Source organism: Camelus ferus, chromosome 9 (genome assembly GCF_009834535.1).
Source record: "Camelus ferus isolate YT-003-E chromosome 9, BCGSAC_Cfer_1.0, whole genome shotgun sequence".
Taxonomy (NCBI): Eukaryota; Metazoa; Chordata; class Mammalia; order Artiodactyla; family Camelidae; genus Camelus; species Camelus ferus.
In genome coordinates, this window is record NC_045704.1 from 14586064 (window position 1) to 14609047 (window position 22984).

At 44.5% G+C, this 22984-nt stretch overlaps 1 protein-coding gene across 3 annotated transcripts in view; it reads right to left on the reverse strand.

Annotated features, from left to right (window-relative positions):
- The window catches only part of SAE1 (SUMO1 activating enzyme subunit 1), a 60969-nt gene that overhangs the window by 8207 nt on the left and 29778 nt on the right, over window positions 1-22984 (reverse strand). For 2 of the 3 annotated variants that reach the window (XM_006190599.3, XM_014564241.2), the window contains 2 exons: window positions 22571-22676; window positions 4153-4297 (listed from right to left, as the gene is read on the reverse strand). In XM_006190599.3, coding sequence (XP_006190661.1) covers window positions 4153-4297; window positions 22571-22676 — 251 coding nt within the window. The remainder of the gene's footprint in view (window positions 1-4152; window positions 4298-22570; window positions 22677-22984) is intronic. The other variant, XM_006190600.3, reaches the window with a different exon arrangement.

A 22984-nucleotide genomic window follows, 5' to 3' on the forward strand; every position in this document is an offset into this window, starting at 1 on the left:
CTCTGTAAAAACTCTATGAAAGCAGCCACAAATAATATGTAAATGAGTAGGTATGGAAAAAAACTCTTTACAAAAGCAGGGGGCAAGCCATAGTTTGCCAACTCCTAGATGAAGAGACATAGAATCAAATGCAACAGATAAACTTTGATGCATCTTAAGCATCATGTCATCGGTAGCCTATCTCCCCAAAATAAAAAAGCAAAATGTTAACAACTGAATCTGAGTGGTATATAGGTGTTCACTACTGTTCACCCATCTTTCTGTTTTTCTGTATATTTGATGTTTTTCATAAATGATTTTAAATCCATGTACAATACTGCATTTGTCCTATAACATTAACTCTCCAATGCTTTTCCAATTTCTCTTTCTTGTAAATATGATAATGAGTATCTTCTGTACACAACTGTTTGCTCACATTATTTCTTTAGGATATATTCTCATTATCAAGAATTATTGGGCCAAAGAGGGAACATTTTAATGACTTCTGATACGTACTTCCAAACTGCCTCCTAAAAAGGCTGCACCTTTTCCAATCACCCCTGCTAACAACGAACACTGAGTTTTTGTTAATCTACAAAGAATTTTGTTGATTTTATATATGCTCTGAAGAAGATATAATACCAAATTCAGCGATTTTTCTCTGGGTAATGGAATTATGAGTAATTTTCATTTTCATCTTTCAAAAAATTTATTTTATTTTTTTATCTTTGCAGGAGGGGCAGGATTAGGTTTATTTACTTATTCTTATTTATTCTTTATTTTGGAGGTGCTGAGGATTGAATCCAGGACCTTGTGCATGCTGCTTGCACTCTACCACTGAGCTACACCTTCCCCATTCATTTTCATCTTCTAAAAAATTATTTTCTAGGGGGAGGTAATTAGGTTTACTTATTTATTTTTAGAGGAAGTACTGGGGATTGAACCCAGGATCTTGGGTATGCTAAGGATGCGCTCTATCACTTGAGCTATATACCCTCCCTGCTTTTCCACAATTTTTAGAGGTTACTTTCCATTTACTGTTATTACAAAATATTGGTTATAGTCCCCATGTTGTACAACACATCCTTGAGCTTGTCTTACATCCAATAGTTTGTGCCTCCTCATTTTCATCTTTGAATTTATTCCATACTATCTTTTCCATAACATGTGTATTACTTCTGAAATTTAAAAACCAGTTAAGTTCACAAAAGAACAAATATTATATAATTCTACTTACCCAAGATACCTAGAACAATCAAAGTCATAGAGATAGAAAGCAGAATAGAAGTTCCCAGGGGCTGAGGGGAGGCACAATGGGAAGTTGGTGCTTAATGTGGACCAGTTTGGGATGACGAAAATGTTCAAGAGATGAACAGTAGTGATGGTTGCGTAATGACACGAATGTACTTACTGCCACTGAACTATCTACTTAAGAATGGTTAAAATGGCATAATTTATGTTGTTTATCAAAATAAAATAAATTGGGGAGGAGAGTATAGCTCAGTGGTAAAGTGTGTGCTTAGCATGCACAAGGTCCTGGGTTCAATCTTCAGTACCTCCATTAAAAATAATAATAATAAATAAATAAATCTAACTACCCCCCCCAAAAAATAGAATGTGAAAAAGAATATATATGTATAACTTATATGTATAGCTGAATCATGCTGTATACGAGAAACTAACACAACATTGTAAATCAACTATACTTTAATAAAAAAAATTTTTTTAAATTTCTGAACAGTAAGTTATATTACAGATACAAATTATTAACATTTGTCATAAATGTTTATAATAGTGAAAAACTATCAAGAACTTAAGAATGTATCAATAAGGAAATGGTTAAACAAATACCCATAAAGCAGACATGAAACATCATGCAGCACACGTGAGGTTATGGATTTGTATCTGTGACATAAACAGGTCCATGACATGCTGAAAAAAGGCTATCATATGAAAAGCATGATCTCATTTGATATTTAAAAAGAGAAAAAACATGAATAAACATAGGGAAGTCTGTGAGGCTAAATCCCAAAATGGTAGCAGGGGCTACTTCTTACTGGTAGGACTCTGGGTGATCCTTTTCTTCCTTTTTTATATTTTCTGACAATGGTCATCTGTTACTTTCACAATCAGAAAAGCAATAAAGCACTCTGAAAAGAGAATAAATTACATAAAATGAAGGACAGGAGAAGCAGATCACTGACAGATGAGGGAAACAGAGACTTGGGCACAGCTTTCCGTCCTCAAGTGAGCACACCCTGCTCGGAGCTGGCAGTGGGCAATTTGTGAGGGCCACTCGGCTGCCAGACAGCAGTTCATTTCCCGGCCAGCATCCCCATCCCATCTCAGGCCTTCTCTCCACCAGCCACAGACAGATTTCGAGAGGCCATCAAACACCTTTTACTTAAAGGGTAATAATGAGGGGGCACCTGAGCACCCAAGGGTGTAGACACGGAAAGCGGTTTCTGCAAAGAAGATGGTGGGGAAGGAAAACACTCTGGAGAGAAAACCAGCCAGCAGCTAGTTAGGCTGTTAGCAGCTGGGCTGTGCCTTGCTCCTTCTAGAAAGCGGGGCCTCGGCCACTGGCTGGCGATGCAGAGGCAGGCCGTTCATCACTCTAAATGCCCAAATTAGTCACCTGGCTGCATGCTCACGGCCCGGCACCCGGCACTGGGTAAGCCCTGGGGCCCAGCTGGCCTGGCTGGGTCTGCTGAAACTGGAGTCCTGCGTGAGGCTGCCCCTCCTCCTGCTGTGAAGCACAGAGCGGGCACCACTTGCTTCTCACATGCCTTCCTTCCTCTGTCAAGGGATGCGTGCCCGCTGTTAACCTGAGACAGGGACCCCTTCCCAGCCTGCAGTGTCATTAGCCCCTCACCTTCCAGTGCCAACTTACAAAAGCACCTTGTAGACTGGCTGCTTCTTTTTGGCTGAGGGCTTGGCAGGCGGCTCAAATCCCACTGCTGGTCTTAAATCAGGTGAGGTTTGCTAGTGACTAAGCGAGGTTCCCAGGCACAAAGAAAGGAAAGGACAGGACAGGACTAGGGAAGGAAGAGATTCTGATTCACTTTACTGCTGCAAAGAAACCACAGTAGTGTGCTGTTACCAGGGACAGCAGTGTGGTGAGATCTTGGTTGGCTACTTACTAAAACTTTGGACGAGTGACTGTATCTTTCCTTGCCTCCGTTTCTTCATTTAACTAAAGGGAAAATATTAATACTTCAAGGATCATTGCAACAATTAAACGCGGCTATGTTAGTAAAGCACGCGAAGTCTTCAATACACGGTGCTATTGTTATTAGCTCCATAATCTCAGACCAGTCATTTAATCTCTCTACGCTCTAACTTAACTTTCCCTCACTTATAAAATGGGCTGTTGTCTAGAGAGAGCATGTACATAAAGCAACTACCACGATGCCTGGTATTATAATACCTGCTCAATAAATTACAGCCATCATTATTACTGCTATAAGCTGGAGGTAGAGCAAACCAGTTTAGGCAGCCCCTCAAATACAGTAAAAGAGAATGAGAGAAAGCAGACGATCCCAGAACTGCTTGGAAGGGGTTCCTGACCTAGTCACTCTTTGGGCCTCTCCAATCGAATCTTAAACCTGATTGTATCACTGACTGAGGACCTATCGAGGGACAGGCAATATCTACCAAATGATAAACCACATTCTTCTGACCCTGCCACTCCCTTTCCAGTAATTTATCCTGCAGTTACACCTCCACACACATGAAATGATACACACACAAGGTCATACACTACAGCAGTATGTAACAACAAAAGCCCGGCCACGAGGGACTGGTTCGGTGAAGTCTTGCTCCCACGCTGGAATACAGAGCTGTAGAAACGAGGAAGGAAACTGCGTACTGATCTGGAAACATCCCCAAAAGATGATGTAAAGTGTAAAAAGAAAGATTCAGCATAGTGTATATAGGTTGTATGTGTATATGTATACACATACACATATATATATATGACCTGAACCTCTATTTTTTGTATACTGTGGTTATATCAACAGGAGCAGAGGGCCATGGGAGGTGGCAGAATGTGGCAAAGGAGACTTTCCTCAGGGCTTTTGGTCTTAATAAAGCATCTCCCCAAATTAAGGCAAATACTGAAAACAGATGTTTACCAATCCAGGCTAAACCATGATAAATACTGAAACCAACCTGACAAAGTCTTCTGGAAGCAGGTCAGGATTAACGCCCAGGGAGTCAAGCACATCGTTTCGAATCTGGAGCAACAACTCAGAATCTTCCCCAAAGGTATCAGAACTAGGATCTCTTCCTTTATCTGTGCGGAACTTCAGGAGCACTGGGAAAGGAAGAGGAAGACAGGTAAAAAAGCAAATCTTTTCATAATAAATAAATGCATACAAATGTTGCCAATCAAAGTTTTTTTTTCATTTTACAGGAAGTAATACAGTAATTACAATGTGGGCCAAGTGAACAGTAATACACTTTTCATTTATTCTATAGTCAGAAAGGTAATCAAATAATTACAAAAATGACTAAAGTTACTGTGATAAGAGCCATGATAGTACAACAGAGATCTGACATCACCTACAGTGTGGTGTCAGGTAAAGCTTCCCTGAGGAAGCAACCACTGAGTGAAGTGTGTGTGGGTGTAGGAAGAAGCCGAGGGAAGCTTCCAGCAGAGGGGAAAGGCCCTATTATGACCCAGAAGAGGGGTCAAGAGAAGGCATGCATTCTAGGCATCCGTTCAAAGGATAAACTGCTTCAGCCAGAAGGGCCAGCCAAACGCTCAGACTCATCAGCCAGGCAGGTCATTGCAAACAAAACCTCCCTTACTTCGTACAACCATTATGTCAGCCTCCAGAAATGGATGTTTAATTTTGGATGTGAACCAGAAGAAAGGTTCAGATGATGATGGCAGATCAGAGCTACTGGGTAACAAGACCCTAACAAGGCTTGAATTTTTAGCCCAAACAAAAAGACACAGGCAGGAGCATAAGACCAGTCAAAACGCCAGCACTTTCTATTGCCGTGACACCTCACCCAGATGTCTGCTGCGGGCAGGCTGGGTGGTATCTTGTCCCCCGTGTGCTCCCCAAGGCAGGTGGACAGCCAGCCCTGAGCCCCGCCTCTAGGACAAACACCACCCCCCCCAATCACACAGGCTGTTTCAGAGCAGAAGCAGAGACGTGTAGACCTCTAGGGACCCCGGGAGAGTCTTACCAGTATTTGCTGACTGAAAAAGTGCACTTACTCAGCAAGCTGCTCGCTCTTAATACAAGGGGCTCTTCCTTTAAAAATTAAGATAGACTGAACACTCAGGCAAATGTGAGGCTCTTTAAAAAAGTATTTGGAACTCATCCCAGACTAAGGAATCATTGTCCTTCTCTTTGCTTTTTTTTTTATTGAGTAATAGTCATTTTACAATGTTGTGTCACTCTTTGCTTTCTTAAGACTCACAGATTTAGTTTTGTGACAAGCGGCCCAGGTTGAGAACCACTCTCCAAGAAATAACACGAATTCATTCATTCACCAGCACAAGCGAGTGCTGTGTGTGCCCAGCAGACCTGTGTGCTGAAGGGCCAGTGCTGAAAAAGCGAGTCTCAGTCTCTGCACATCTGAAGGCAATGGGAGGAGGACAGGGAAACGAGCCACAACAGATGGTGTACCCAGAAGATCCTAAACCACGGAGGCCCAGGTAAAAGACGCGGCCTGCTTCTGGGCTAGGCTTTCTCAGACCCCTGATCTGTATTTCTCTGGCAACTTTCACATGCCCAATATAGGGCTCTGCACATCAGAGGTTTTCTTTGGGGCGGGGGGTGTTCCAGAACACCTGTTTTGAATACTGTTTGCTGCCTGGGAATGCTACTCTCTTCTCTTTTCAAGAACACAGCCTCTGCAACCCTCTACTCCACCTGACCACTTCGTGGCCAACTCAAAGCTGATGACAATTTGGATGCTGGTGAACACCGATCTGCCATCACCTAAGCTTATCTTGTAACTGTGCATGTGTTGCTGGAATTCTAATTTGGAGAAAACAAATGCAATCAAGTCAGCACTGGAGGGTAGAGTGGAGAAAAGACTGCAGAAATGGCAGGTAATTGCTGTTTAGACCAAGCCTCTTTTCCAACAATGTCCTGTGAAGACAAAGGAACCTGGGAATCTGCTAGCCAGTCAAGAGAGGATACCCTGAGCAACTGTATGGAATGTCAGCACTTTTCCTGTCTATTACTCCTGAGAAGACAAGATGACGGAGGCAGTGCCAAGAGCAGGCTGCTCGTAACGCACGCTCCAAGGCCCAGTGGCCACCACATGGAAACTGAATGAGGTTGCTTGCTTTCCAGCCCTCAGGGCGGTGGACAGCAGCAGGGGTCCTGCCCTGGCTGCCTCCTGTGCGATCCTCTTATTTCAGTGCCGCTGGGACAGAAGCACCAACAGTCACAAGGGACAGAGAAGAGAGTATCATTTCTTTTCAGCCCTCACCACAAAACTTTTCATCCTTTGGTTACAAAGCATAGCTCTGAGAGCAAACGCAAGCTATTATAATAATTGCAAGACAAACAGTGCTTACTGCGTGCCAGGCACCATTCTAAACATCCACGATAACCTGGTGAGGTAGGTAGGTCCTATTATGCTTTCTACTTTATTGGTGAAGAGACTGAAGTTCAGAAATTAAGTGGCTTGTTCGGTGTAACTGCCAGTGAGCAGTGTAGCAGAAACAGCAATTCTGGCATTCAGAATCTGTGTTTCTTAACCCTAACTGAATCCAGGAGAAATGACAGGACCATCAGGAATGCAGTCCAAGGAGTCCAAGTGGTCTGGCTCTTTGCCCCCCACCTTGGGAGGACTCTCATTTGACCACATTTTTGTGAGATGCGTTTTCCAGATGGGCCCTGCCCTCTCTCAACTGGTCCATTAATTTTAAGTTACTAGTTCAGTGCACTGGTGAGAAGTGGAGGCGGAGGCCATGTGAAACCTTGCCCATCAATCTTCAGAGGGTGAGACCAGTTTCATCTCAGAAAGAAACAAGACTGCACTAAGGGGAGAAGCAAAGGCAGCCAGCAGCTGGCCCCGCTGTTTCTCTGGGCCCCTGGCCTATTTATTCCTGGTGCAGGCCGCCTGGACGTGGGCCGGCAGCCTGGCACCGTCCAGATACCTCGCTGACCACATCTGAAGTCCTCTCAGGGCCTCTGGGAAGGGGGCCAGTCAGTCCAGCCACTTATTTGCAGCAAAGCAAACAGAAGCTGTATTTTTCACTCGTTTTCTAATGTCAGCACTCCCGTTAGCGGGGGAGGGGGGTGGAAGAAGCCCGATGTTCTAGACGGGCAGCAGCCTCAGAACTGACCCTAGCCCCCGATGAGTTCTTGCTTATTAAATTCTCCTCTTTGTTCTGCTGTCTGCCCTCCCAAACAGCCAGACACACACACATCACTGTTGACTCTGCATTTCTGAAGAGCACCTCCCCACCACTTTTCAGACTATGAAACTATTCCATTAAGATCAAATACTGTCAGGGATGGAGAGCCACCCTGCCCAAGATGACTCATAGAAATATATCAAAACACTGCACAAAATAAGAGTCCCCAACTTGATTAACTTCCTGTGAGCCTTTTAATTAACTCAGTTGCTGGAGTCCAGGGGGCTGATATGCATTGCTACAGAGGAAAGGCTGGTGTCTCTGCTTGAGTTCAGGAATTTGTCCACGTAACGGACAAAACGAACTCTGAAAAGGGGAGACCAAGGACCTTTTCACATATTAGGAGGAAAACTGTGCACGTGTGAATAAACTCTTACTTTTGCAAAAAGAAATTAACTCTAATTCAAATTTAATCTGAATTAGTGTTGTAACAAGAATTTGGGAAGCCATATTATTAATCACTCTTTCTTTCTAAAAAGTTCTTATTGCACTTAAATAGCATGATTATATTTAGGATAATCACTAAGACCATCCCAAAACACCAGTATTTTTATAGGAAAAAAAAAATGAAGCCAATGGTGCAAACTAGCCCCAACCCAACTGCTGTTCCCGAAAACAGTCTATTGAAGGAAAAAAAAAAAAAAAAGCCAAGTCTATATCAAACTGCCTGCCTGACCTCTAAAGCTCTTCTGTACCAGACACCCTGTCCCCATCTCTCAGGTGCTACCCTGACCTACTGTAGACCCGTTCTCCCCAAAGTGGCTCACTCAGTGGATGCTTATTATCTCTGGGAATCAGATTCACTCCTGGGTTACACAAACTTCCAAGAAAAGAAAAAATAGCTACCCTCTCAGCCAGTAGCCTATCTTCTAAGGCAAGACACCACGTCTCACAACCAGTCAATTGTTCATTCAATAAATAAATATACACTGATCCCCGACTCTGTGCTGGGCCCTGGGCTGGGCAGGGGAGAGCACTTCGTGAGGGTGACAAACAAGAACTACATATGAGGTAACAAAGGGCAGGAACTAGAAGAGGAGCTCTGAGAGAGCATGATGGGGTGTTACGGGGCGGCCTCATCCAGCAGCCAGGCACCCCTCCACCAGGCAGAACACCTCCTCGTCCTCCTCTTCACGGGCCCGCAGCCCTGAACGCTGGCCCCCGGCACCTCTCACCTCACACGCTCCTGCTCGCTCGGGCCTGCTGCGCCTTCTCTCTGGAAGCCCTTCCCAGGTCTGGGAACTGGGAACTGGCCAGCAGCAGAGCACAGCAGTGGGGAGCACAGCTCGGGATCCCCTATCTTCCTATTCACTGCGACCTCGGACAAGTGACAACATCCCTGAGCCTCCTCTGTCAAATGGAATCCTAAAGCACTCCGCAACTGTCACTGCTCTCCCGCAATCCCCTAAACCCAGCTTGCAGGCCCCTTAGAGCAGCTGACAGGCCCGTGCGTGCTGTGATTCCGCCTGACTGTGTTACCACCTCTAACTCAGCAGTGAGCGCTGGGACACAGGGCCTCGGCCCTGGACGATATACTCCGACACTCCCTGCACCCTGCTCTTCCCCTTCACTGTCCTGATCTCAACTTGTGACTTTGACAGTCATCAGTGTAAATTCACTTGTACAAGCATGGACCTGTCTCCACCAGGTTTTGGTGCCCCGTAGGGCAGAGACTGTATGCTTTACTCACCACTACCTACTTAAAGCCAGGCATAGGACTTGTCCCACAGCAGGCACTGAGGAAATATCTGTTCCGTAGGAAGCTTCAGTGTTTGCAGAAGGAAGGGAAACAATCACAAATGAGGGGAGAAGGCTCGCGACAAAGTGACAGGAGGTCCTCACAGACCCCAACCAGGCCTACTCTGTTAATAATCGAACTGAATGATGTTTTCAAGATACCCAGGATGGATCTGTTTCTTATCAAGTATTTACAAACATGCTTGACATGAAATGCCCAGCAAGAAACAAACAGAAAAGGATACACAGTGAACCACTCTGCCCTCAAGATAGAAGCCTGGCTTTCAAGGCCGTATCTGAGGGCAAAAGGCACAGAAGAGCTGGCCCACTGAAGCAGCTCAAAGGAGGGACTGGGCTGGACAGGGGGAGCCCCAGTGAGTTCTGGGGGCTCTTGGCCTCTCACCTTCGAGGCATCTGGTCATCTGCTCAGCTCAGCTCCACACCGCTGTCCCTTCCACCAACCTCACTCTTAGTTTTTCTCTTTAACCCAGAAACTTCGAAGTATGTTTGTGCATGTATTCATTCATTCACTTTTTTCATCCACAGACATTTCCTGAGCACCTGCACTCCACCCCCACAGCCTGTGCTGAGCGGTGCCGGGGGCCCAGAAGTAACCCAGACAGCCCCAGGCCCTGCCTTCGAAGGCAGAGCTCACAGTCCACAGAGGGCACACTCATAAGACCCCGTCTGTCACCACGGCCACACAGGACTTTGATCTCTTTCCCCAGAGAGGGTCACCTCCAGAGTTGCCTTCCCTACAGACTTTTTCTGAAACGTCTCTTCTGAGCGCCAAGTCCCTGCCACCCTTTCACCTCTCCAATGAAAGCTAGTCTCTGACCTCATCACAGATCAGCTCGAAACAGAGAAAGAAAGCTGTCTCTTGTTATTTACATCTCACTCTCTTCTGAAAAGAACTTGAGGCAGCTGGATGGAAGTTATTGATGGGAGAAAGGGGGGTACTACTTCTCAGAAATGACCTGAAAGTGAGATGCCAGTTTTTGCCTACCAAATGAAAGATCGAGATTATTCAACCTGAGCGAGGGGCAGAGGGCCCGGCACTGTCACCCAGAGCTGGTGGGAGTGAGTGCCCAGTAAACCATGTGAAGATGTGGTCCTGAGGGTCCTCACCAAAGTTCAAGCCCCTTGGCCAGTGAGTTAATTCTGTAAATGGTCACTGCCATGTTATTTATGCTGCAGAAAATCTGGAATTAATCTCATATCCAATAACAGCATGATTACATAAAATATGATATTGACAGAATGGAATGTTATTCAGCTATTATAATTATGCTTAAGCAGTTTTTAGTCACTTTTTTTGTCTTTTTAAGCAACATTTAGGTTTTAAAAATGAGGCATATAATAGCCTACTTTCAGAATGAACTCGACTATGTAAAAATAAAACCAAATGGGTAGGTACAATTGTTACTGTCCTTATTTTAGAGGTGGGACACTGAGGCTTAGGAAAGAGACGTTCAGTATCACAATGGACTCCAAAGTCACCACACTTCTAACCTCTATGTTTGCCTCCCTGGAAGCCAAGAGAAGACAAAAGACAGGCTAGGTTATTTAAAAAAGGGGAAAAAAAAAGAAAGAAAGAAAGAAAATCACTTCAAATGAACTTAACTCTCCACCCCAGAGTCCACCAGTTTAGAATAATGCAAACCACCCATTCAGCCTCCAGTCTGGCCAAATATTCTGCTTTTTCCTCTAAAAAAAAAAGTCAAGTGATTCCTGAGCTTGACTCTCACCTTTAAAGTGGAACATGCTGACTAGTATGAAAAGTATCTAATTTACAGAAAGAAGGGGACAGAAACACTCTAAAATGCAGGGGGAGATTACATAGAGGTCAAGTGTAGAGATCCAGGGACCCTCCTGCATGGCCCCTCATCTCCAGCCTCGCCAGCCGCACCCCCCACTCACAGTGCTACTCTGACAGAGCCCTCTACATTCAGATTCACCCTGTCTGGTCACAAGCAGCAGGGAGACAGGGTCTTTTCTCCAGCCCAGCACTTGAGTGGCACATGACCTTGACTCTGGGCATCTGCTGCTCTCTGCCAACCGCTCTTACCGAGGGAAGATGGCACAGGACATTCCCGTGACTGTTGTCTGACAGTCAGAAAAAAGATGTGAGGCTCTAAACAAGAATTGCAGCTGGGCTTGGGGACCGAGAGCAGCTCGAACACAGGCTAACGTGGGGGTGGGGGAGATGTGGGCCTGCAAAGAAGCAAACAGGGCAGGTTGCGGACAATGTTGCCCATTTTTACAATGTGGTATCGGTGGGCCTGTTTGCCATCTGCAAAAGTGGAATAAGAATTAATGTCATGGGGCTCTTGTGAAGTTCAGATTTTAAAAATGGACATAATGCTATTAGTATCAGTGAGGCTAACAATTAAAGTCTGAGCACTTTGAGAGACGCAGTGTTGGGCGATGCTTAAACACTTACTGTAGGTCTGGTGACCATGCACAAATGACTTAGCTTCTCCAAACTCACTTTTCTCCTGTGAAAATGAGATGGTCACAAGAAGATCTGCTCTCACGAGGGTGCTGTGAAGATTTAATGTGATCACAACGCACATAAAGCACTTAATCAACAATTATCAAGGCACAACATGTGCCTGGCCTTCATTTACCCCCTGTGGCCCCATGCAGCAGACTTGGGGTTATGCCTGGTTGTACTTATTTTTCAGGGTGAGGAGTGGAGCAGGTGCCTAACCAGAGTCGGTTCGCTCACCAGACTCAACTGACCCACTGATGGTGGAAAAGCACGAAACTGCACTTACGGGTCACCTCTGCCCTTCCTCTCACCTCTCTGTGTGGCAGTGCCTTCTTCCTTTCTGAATGACTGTGGTCTGCGTCTTCTACCACTGATAAGACAGGGGCACAGAAAAAACCCAACAAGAAAAAAACACAACAAAACCCACTGCTTTTTTCTTTCACCCTCCTACCAATTATTTTTAAACATTTGTGGTTATGACAGCAGCAAATCAACAAGCATTCAGCTGCTGCCCCGTTATCGGAACCCATTCCCCTGTGGCGGTCCCTTCCTGGGCAGTTCTTGTCATCACTGGACACCAAAACACCTCGGGGGAACGCCAGGCCCAGGAAGCCACGGCGGCCTCTGGCCTGGTTTGCAAAGGTTACAAGTTCTAAAATAAGAAGTTCCCTCTAAAGAGAACTGATCACCTGATCCAGCTGATGTCTAGAGACAAAGTCAATCAAAAATCATACAAAGAGGTAGGCTGGGAGGGTGTTGGGGGCAGGGAGAGCAGAGGAAGGAGGAACCAAAGAAATGAAGTTTTCCAAAGTCTATCTGTAACAGTAAAAAAGGTACGAAGTGCCCATCTTTAAGAAACCTCATGAAAGAATCCATATAATGATGAGAAAGAATGAGGTACAAAATATTAGAAAGTTCTGGAAGAATACACAAGAAATGGCAGTTTCCTCTGAGGTATCTGAATCTCTTACCAAGAAAATATCTTACTTTTACAATTAAAAGAAGGAGAAAATAGAACTATTTCTAAGGGTCTCCTGTACATGATCACTAGGAGGAGGAGACTATCAACATCACCCCCATTTCTATATGAGAAAACAGAGGCCACAAAGTGAAGGGACTTGCTCAAGGCCAGGGAGTATGTGACAAAGTGGGACAAAAACTTTCTTCCAAAGCCAAATCTGGAGACGTCAAGGCTTAGGTGACTAAGAAAGATCTACTGGCAGGAGAAATTAGACATGAACTCCAAATTTGTTTGACTAGATTTATGAACCAAGAACAATCAGCCACCTTAGAAAAGACACTAATCCCCCGTGAGGGCACTGGGTCTGACCTCGCCAGCTCCTGGCAGAGATAAGAGCTGCTGGTTATTAATGAGCCCTTGTTCCTTGTACATGGGGCGTTAAAAGAGAGTGGCAGGGTTCCCCAATACTTTGGATGGTTTAGGCACAGTTCTACAGCCAAATCTGGGGCTCAGGGGTACTGCCTGTCTCGTAGTACAGTGGGGAAAAGGCCTGCCCTGAAAATTAGCATCATCTAAATGGCTTTACAGGGGCCTAAAATAAATTAGTGAAGCCACAGGTTAAGAACCAGCAAGAGTCTCCCAACTTGGGACATGTGGCCGCAGTGATCAATCAGTCCACATTTACGGAGTCCCTGCTCTGCGCCAGGCCTGTGCTGGATAGTCAAGAGATGGCAAACTGTGGTCCCTGCCATTAAGTCGACTTTGTTGTCCAAGGGGTGGTGTGGTATCACAGAGGAAGGAAACCCAACTCAGATCAGGGGAGTGATATTCCTGGAGGTCACATCAGAGTGAGCAGTGAGGATAAGTAGGAAGGGACAAGGCAGGATATTCCAAGCAGAAGGAATGAACACCTGTGTGGACATGAGGGGCTGACAGCTAGGGGTGACAGATGTGTGGGGACGGCAATTAGTTCAATGTGAGCATAAGGTTTAGGGAGGGCAGAAGACAGTGGAAAGGAGAAAAGGAGGTCAACAGGCCCTGGGTCTGGGATGCCAATCCAGGAAGTCTCAATTCTGTCCTGAAGGCAAAAGAGAATCCCAGAAGGGTTTTAGTTTTCAGACAGATGGGTATGGTAACTGAAAATGGATTAGAAGGAAGACACCTGAATGCAAAGGCTGGTAATGGTGCTAAGCCACTGATGAGGGCTGAGGGTGAAAGGCAGTCCCATGGGAGGACTCTTGGTCACGCGAGGCTGGACTCCAGGCCCACAGAGCCCCACAGAGTGCTTGTCTGGGGCTCTGGATGAAAAGTACTACCAGTCAAGTTCTTGAACTTGATAAACCCTCTGCAGAAAAGAAAACGGCAAATGGGCTGGAACAGCTCCACTCGGAGCACTGGCTTCCCACACAGGCAGCATATAAAGACATCTCACAGCTCACCTTTAATCCACCCAACAACTAACCATGAGGCTCTGCAGGGGAAAGTAACTCGCAAGAAGTCACCACCTTCATCCTCTGTGCCCCCCAGGACCCGCCTCCAAGCCGCCACTTGTAGTCATCTCTAATAACTGTCCTGCCTGGCTCCAGATGAAAGCTGAAGACTGGTTTGCAGTTAGTTAATGGTTTTTATGCAAATATACCCCGTACAGTTGGCCTAACACTACTGCCCAAGGAGGAAATTCCTTTTGCAGAGCAAGGGCCCCAAGTGGAGGCCCTCCCAGCCTGGCTGAGCAGCAGGGTGGTATTCACTATACTGTCTCCCAGCCGGAGCATCAGGGCCTTCTGTTCTCAGTCGAGGGGTGGTACTTCTCTCACAGCAGAGGTCTCTAGGCACCCTTGAAAATCTGGGGGAACCTATACGGCTTCCTGCCAGAGGAAGTGTCCATTGAAAGATGATGAGATGATGAGGATGTACTGTTATATGTGCCCTTCCCATGGGCCCAGGACAGATAAAGCCCTTGGCAGATCAGCCGTCAAATATTGGGATTCTTCCAGGTGCTGAGTTTGGGGAAGTTGTTTTTGTTCTTCATTATTTTAATTTTGACTTACAGAAAAACGATACCCAGAATTCCTGCATAACTCCACCTAGATTCCCCAAATGCTAACATTTCTACTACATTTGTCATTATTTCTTTATGTTTATATCTACACACATGCATTTTTTCTGACTGATTTTAAATCTGCCACTGAATACTCCACTGTGTATATCCTCAAAACAAGAGCATCTCACATAACCACAAACTAATGATCAAAACTGTGAAATTAACATTGATAGAGTATTATTATCTGATCTACAACCGTTTTTCAAATTTTACCAACTGTCCTACTAGTATCCTTGAGAGCAAAAGAAAAAAGAATCTTCTGCCCGTGGATCCAAACTGGGGTTCCATGTTCCATTAGTTCTCATGTCTCTTTATTCTCCTTTAATTTGGAATGGAGTTACTGAGTCCTTCAGGACACTTTTGACAAGTACCGGCCACTTATTTGATAGAATATTCTTCAATTCAAGTGTGCCTGATGCTTCATCACTGGACTGAGATGACCTCTCTGGACAGGAGACCAGAGCGGTGCTGCGCCCTGTCAGGAGGCACGAGACCGATCTGTCCTACTTGGAATGTTAACTGTGATCTCTTGGTTGAGGCACAATCTGCAAGGGTTCTCTAGTCTCTTTTGGTAATTAATTAAAAAGTATCCTGGGAGGACATCTATCTTATTTCACAGCAAACTTTTCCATTGGTTTTTGCATCCATCAGTGATTCTTGACTCGAAATAATTTTTACTGCTATGATGATGGTCAAACACAGATTTAAAAAAAATTTCATCGTTCCAGCTTTATTTATTGTTATTCTGTTAAAAAAAAGAACTTTCCCCTCTCCCTCACTTTTTTACTTATTCTATTATCTATCAGTAGACTCAGGGGTTCTTATTTTATTCTATGGGTCATTATAATCTGTTGTGATCACTATTTATTTGATCCTCACACTGTCCCAGATTTGACTAGTAGGAGCCCCCTCAAGTTGACTCTGGTGACCTCTTGACATGACCCATCATTCTCTGAGCACTTCCTTACTTTCTGGCATAGCAGGATGTTCCAAGCTCAGTCCCAGAATCAGCCACTTCTCCAAGGAGTCCTGGCTCCTTGGATATTAACACCCATGATCGGGGCATGAAGTAAGTTCATTGCTACCAGAGTGTCTTTGCTTCTAAGTCTCAAAACCAGAGCTCAGAAATCTATATGCATAAACATGAATATATGTACATACATCTATTTCTATACACACATATAAAAAACCATTAAGTTCATCAGGATGACTCCGATTCCAATCCAACCCCACAGGATTCCTTCTAGCCTTTCCCACCTTCCATATTTACAGGAACTAACTCACTTCATTTTCTGGCAATTAAAAAAACCCTGATTCTCACTATCCACAGTATATTTGCCTATTTGCTCAACCCTGGAATAAACAGTAAATAGTTTCAGAATTGCTAACCCATGTCCCTGTGAAAAACAAACCTACCAACTAGAGTTCAAGATTTGCCTGCAGTTCTTTTTCCTTTAGTCTGAGGGTGTATAGTCAAAATACTGTATTCAAGAGCTATATGGGGTAGTTCCTTTCTAACCCTGCCTCAGTCATGTCCTCATTTGAAATACAGTATCTAACACATTTTAAAATAAAAACATACATGAGTAAATTAAGCCTTTGACAAAGGACACAGGTCCCCTTCTCCTACGGCAGTGGTTTCCTTCCAATTGGCTGATCCTTCAGAAACCTGTGAAGTTTACAAAAACGCATACGCTAGCGGCCCCTAGTTATTTCTAGTCAGTAAATCTGAGCTAGAACCAGGGAATCTGTATTTTTCAAGTGTTCCCCAAGTCAGCCTGATATCTTATCAAGTTGGGAAATAACTGGCTAGAAGAATAAAAACCTAAAGCAGGGCCCTGATCTCATCTCTGGCCGGTTCCCACCAAGCTCCAGGCTCGTGGGGACATGGTCCCTGCACTGCTGGCCATCTGAACGCCCTGCTCCTCTGCTGGCAATACTCCCACCTCCCTTTTACCACCTGCCAAATACCTAGTCTTTAAATTGCAGCTCAGATGCCTCCTCCTCTGCGATGACTTTCCAACTCCCTAAAGACAGCCAAGACCCTCAGCTCCCTGAGCTCCCGTAACAGTTTGCTCTTGATTGTGGCATAATTCACACACATTGAAAAACAGGCCAGCACAGCATGATGGCTTTCTCACTAGCCCTCTGTGACAGCTCTCCTCACCAGGAGCAGAATTATCTGTGCTTGTCTTCTCCACTGGCAAGGAGACTTAGTCTTCTTCCCTTGATGATTCCCAAGCATGGGGTCTGGCATATAGCAGGTGCACAAAAAATGTTTGGTCTAAGATTATTTTGTAGCTTTAATCCTGCAGCTCAAAAATGGCCTAAGTACTTTTCCATGACTCATGAGAACGGACTGAGAAAGCTCAGATTGTCAAGGAGTCTCTGTTAAGTAATTCTCATTTTGAGATGAAGTCCATTTCTTCCTGCTCTGGGCTAAACCTGCATGTTATTGTTCATGCTGGTAAGTGAATGCTGTTTCCATACTAGACCTGATATTTTTAGCACTCCTGTTATGATAAACTCACAGTAACCTCAAGAAGAACAAATCAAAGTCAACTTTTTGCCACAGGAAACCAGCTCACACTTAATGTTTTGCAACATGCCATGGGAGAATAATAAAAAGATGAGACCTTTTGCTCACAGATGGTGAGGCCAACTCTCAAGATAGTGGAAAAATGTAGCAGGAAGCGTTTAGTCTGGCCACCACCTTATTAAGTAAACTGGAAAAACACTCAGCACCCAAACAAGGCAAACACACACACATGGACAGCAGGGCAGCTGCTTCAGAAGAGGCTGAACTATGAATGGGGCAGAAAGAACTGGCTATGTGTGCCAGGCAGGCCAGGACCAGGGTGACACTGGGCCTGATGGGTCCCCAGGGGAACAAGCAGGATAAAGTACCCTGTGGGGATACCAGCTGGCAGGCTGCTGCCCTCCCTCCAGAGTGAAGAAATGACCAGACCAGCAAGCCAGTCACTCATGCAAAAAATATTTATTTACTGAGCACATATTAAGAATTCCATTAGGCAAAGGTGAAACAAAGTTGGGTTCTCCACAAGGTATTCTCACATATGCGTCCCAGCCAAGCACCCTGACCTCACTAGAATTCCTAAAGCATTGTCAGGAATATTAGTCACATTCCTGGAAAGACTCTTGGGAAAAAATTCCAAGGCCTGGGAAAACCTGAAAACAACTTACGTGCCTTTTAAGACTGGTCACAGATGATAGTTCACCCAAAGAAATACGTTCTGTGGCCAACAAGACAAAAAAGGTCATTCGACACGTGCTCTCCAAGATCTTTTCTGCAGCACTTAAGGCCATCAAATGAAAAAAAGCAAGTTGCTAAACTGTGTTTATCAGTTTGGTTACACACACATGCATAATTTTTAATTGTTATCATTATTTTTCAAGAAGAAACTCAGACAATTCTTAACAGTAGCTTCCCCTGAAAATTGGAATGGGGGAAATGGGGAGGATTTAGTGAAGAAAGCTTACTTTTTACACCTTTGTGAATTATTTGAAAATTTTTTATGTGATATTTTCCTAATAAAAATAAATTTCAAGTGTTTCTTGCAGGGGTGGGTTGGGGGAGATGACTGTCTGGGTCAGAATTCAGATAATCTTTGTGTCTAATAAATATTTGAGCCAGGGTTTTGTGTAGTGTAGTGGTAATTCTGTTTCCATAACATGCAGAGCTCTTGATCTGAAATGTCACAAAATCACTCAGACATGCATACTACGGAGGTGAAGAGCACAGTCTACTGGGCAGACAGACCTCGTGGTCTAGATCCTAGCTTTGTCTATAAAACCACGTGTATAATTTTGAGCAAGTCATATGCATGCTCAATTTCAGCCTTTTAAAATTTTCTTCTAAATTTTCTACAAATTATCTCACTAAAAACTGCACTACAAAGTGGGATAACAACTATACTTAAAAGATTGTAAGAGAACATGTCAGATGCTCACTAGCACAGGTAAGGCGGCAAGCAGTGTTCAACACACAATAACCATGCTCACGGGCGCCAACATGAAATCTAGAGAACCGTCTAAAAAGTTGGATATTCCCCAAGGCCAACCCGCATCCCAAAGATAGAATGTTACCAATGTCTGACTTTACAATAACAAAATTAAGGCCACTTCTTTATCAATTTCAGGTGGGAGCTGGGAGCTGCGCTCAGCTCTGGTAGCCTCCAAAGCTTGTCTTTTCTCCTGACACAAGCCTACCCACTACTCTGTTCGGACTACTGTTACTGCCGTGGCTGACTATCAAAACAGGCTGGGCAAAAATACAGTTCCAACCAAGACTAGACCTTAGGACTAACTGGAGGACATTTTGTTCAAATTAATGAATATTTTCTAGAAAATTTTAAAAGAAATATACTTAAAATGAGTAAATTTTCTGGCATAAACCCCACTTCAATAAAGTTCTTAAAAGTACAAAAATAAAACATACAGAAACACAAAACACAGAAGAACTTATATTTTTTTAGAGTCAGTGACTATTCAGAACGAGATTTTGAGACAGGCAGGCTAACAGTCCTATCACTTTACAGGTAAGGAAACAAAAGCCTAGAGGCAAACTGACTTATTTGGCAAAGGTCACAAAGACAGCTGATGGCAAATATATTTGGCAAAAGGCAACTTTATGTGTGGAGGCTGCTACAATCTCCTAGATAAATAACGAGTGAAGTCAAATTACAGGAGAATATCACAGCTAGTTATATCAACGGCCAATCAGAAAATCAAAAGAATTTCTCTGAAGATGAGAATAAGGTGATAAACTCAGAGTCAGCTTAATACTTACAAGCTGAATTCTGGCAGAATTCTAAGCTGCTGGAGGAACCAGGGGAAGAGACCATGAGAGCCATTTCCCTCCACTTCCAGTCCTTAGTCAAGGGAGTTGAGCAAATATGCACCAACAGAGAAACTCCCAGAAAGCAAACTAGACCCTCATGCTCATTGCATTTGGAACACTCATTACAGTTCCAGTTGCAGTACCTCTGGAAAGACACAAAAGAGCTCAGGAAGACTGAAGAGGACAAAAAAGAAAAATCATCAGGAATATGTACATGACAATGCACAAGAAAAGTTGGGACATGTCATCTGCTACAAAGAGAAAGGCCCAGGAAAGGCTATGCTGGATATCCAAAAAAAAAAGCAGGAAGAGCACTAGGTGTGGTGTAAAAGAACCAGTTCCTGGGTTCCTGGAATAATCGGGAGACTTGGGTTTTAGACCTAAGATTGCCACTAATTTGTTGCACAGCCATTGGGAGTCACTTCCCCTCTAGGCCTGAGAGAGAGAGAGAGAGAGAGAGAGAGAGAGAGAAGGTTTAATTAGCACTGAGAAGTGGGCTCATTTGTATGCCAAGTCGGACAGCGACTGCAGGCAGTGCTGTTTAAAGGATTCTGAGGCTGTGGGAAGAGTGGCCCAATGGTTTAGACAAACCAGCCAATGAGGAGGCTCCATCAGCCACGTCTGCCACAGGTGAGGGATGGAGAGAGAGTGGGAAGCACGTATCGGCCATCCTTGGCCTAGACAATATATGACACATGGAGTTGTCTCCTTCTTGTAAAACTCTCTATTACAGAACTGTACACACAAAATGGTTAAGATGGTAAATTTTATGGTATGTGTTTTTTACCACAATAAAGAAATTCTATGACTATTAACTATGAACACAGAATTAATCACCAAATCCAAAGCCCTGGAACTTGAAACTAAAAAGATAAATACCATTTAGAAGAGAGAAGTAAACAAATGGAGTATATCATCCAACAAAGTGTCACAGGTAGAAAACTGAAACCCAACAAGATTGCTGCTGTGATAATACCTACACAAGTATGGAATTAATGGTAAACAGTCAATCCCCAAAATTCTACTACACAGGTGCAAGGTGCCCACCACTCCCCCCACACCAAAAGCATTTAACTAGATAAGACAGGTCCCAGGACTGCTCTGTGCAAAGTCTCCTGCACGTGTATCACTTGAGCCCCATAAAAGCCCTCTGGGGAAGATGCTGTTAACACTCCCACGGTCAGAGGGGAATCTGAGTAAGCCTCAGGGAATGTAAGTCACCCACCTAAAAAACTGGCAGAGGCAGGACTGAAAGCCAGGTCTGTTTTGATTCCAAAGTGCCAGCTCTGAACAACAGTGTACCATTGCCCACCATCTGGGTCATGTAAAGCCCCTGCTTCTTCCTCACCACCCGTCTCCTTCCCAGCCTCTTGTAACTTCTGATGGTGATGTTCAGCAGAGTCTACCCGGATTAAATATACATTTTCCCACACTGTCTCCAGGGCACTAGTTTTGCCTCCCCATCTCAATGATGGGCGCCTGAGGGCAGAGAGGACCAGAGGCCTGTGTCTTCATTAGTCTATGCCTTTTAAAACACCTATAAATGGGGGTAGAGCAGCTACTTCGTATGACTGTGGTGAGGATCACACAAGCTAATGCCCACAGAGCGCTGAGAATGGAGCCGGGATGCTATTAGTCCTCGGTACCCCACACAGTATTTAAGAAATTAAGACTCCAAAGACCTGGGGTGCTCAGGTCCCACCTCCTTAGCCATCTGTGATCTGCGTCCTCTCAGGCAAAACACTGAGCCTCTCTGGGTCTCTGTTTCCTCATCCCAAGAAACCAAATTGGGGATAATTCCCACCATGTCTACCTCACAAGGGTGCTGTGATGATGAGATGGACAAGAAAATACTCCAGAAATTGCAAAGGGTCAGATCAGGGTTTCTCCACCTTGGCACTACTGGTGCTGGGGGCAGTCCTGTGCCATGAGTCAAGGAATATTAAGCAACATCCCTGCCCTCTCCCCAATCCGCTGTCAGTCGTTACAACCAAAAATGTCTCCCGACACTGTCAATGTTCCCTAAGATTGCCCCCAGCTGAGAATCTTCAGATTATGGTAAACTCAAATACTGGTTGACTCCTTTTTTGTTTTTTGTTTTTGCAGGGGGAGGTAATTAGGTTTATTTATTTACCTATTTTTTAATGGAGGTACTGGGGATTGAACCCAGGACCTTGTGTATGCTAAGCACTGCTCTACCCTGAGCTACACCCTCCCCCGAGGCTGACTCCTTTTATAAGTTAGAAACGCTCAGGCTATACCCCAAACCTCTGCAAATTAATAGCTGTTTACTGAGGGCTTTCTAAGTCCCAGGCATAGGGAACAAAAGTTGGGAAGGACATCTCGAAAAGCACAAAAATGTCAAGGTGATTCTCCTTCTGCATGCTTTTCTGGTATGTTCTATAACAGACATGGATGACTTTCACACTAATTAACAAACATGTTATTTATAACTTACTTGCTTACTTTGAGAACAGGAGTAACCTTAGTCTCCCTGTACCTCAGTTTCCTTGTTTGTGAAACAGGGATAGTAACAGTATCTACTCCCAAAGGCTCTTGCTAGTAATCATTCAATGTTCATGATTATTATTTTTAAAATAATATTAAAAAATTAAAGGCCCAGGCCCAAGAACACCAAGAAGGCAAGCAATACTTAGCTAAGAGCCCCCTGAGCACCAGCAATGATGGTGAGAGGGGGAAAAATCCTTTCAGGAGAGGAAGGCTGGGTGTGAGGCCAAGAACCCTAAGAGGGAGAAGTGATGATGAAAGTAGCTGGATTTATGACACCGTTCACTCAGGTTCCACTTTAGAGGGCAGTTCATGTCAACAAACAATGAAAAGAACAAAACTCAGTAAGAAACCAGAGCTCAATGCTGGGCCTCGTCTCCACTCATCCTGCTGTTCCTAAGCGGACACTGAGAACGAGCTAATGAGGAACTTGACTCGGGACAAACCTGAAGCACCCTTTTGGACTCTGCAGCCACATTCGCAGAAATCAAAGCACAAAGCGCTCATGGGGAAGCTTGGCTTCAAGTCCTCACCTTGAAGAAGAAAGTAATCCGAAGTTGTGCGCTTCAGAGCCGCCTTGGCTTTATCGCTGCTCCAGTCCACTTCCAGCGCTTCTTTGACAGAGCAGAAGACCACCTTCTGTTGAAAAAAGACAAAACTGCTTAAGGATGAAATATGTTAGCTTTAAGTCACCAGGGAGTCGCTCTTCACCATTTCTAGGAGAAATGTCATTATATATGGTTTAATGTTCATTAAAAGAAGACTTGGCCCACTCAAATCCAATAAATGTTTATTGAGCACTTACTGTGTGTTGTTCTGGGCACTGGGGACACAGAAATCAATGACATACTCTCTCCCTGTACTTAAGGAAGACAGGGCAAAGCTAAAGACCTAGGTCCCTCTGACTCTCTCTTTAACTCTGGCGGTATTTACGCAGCAGAAATACC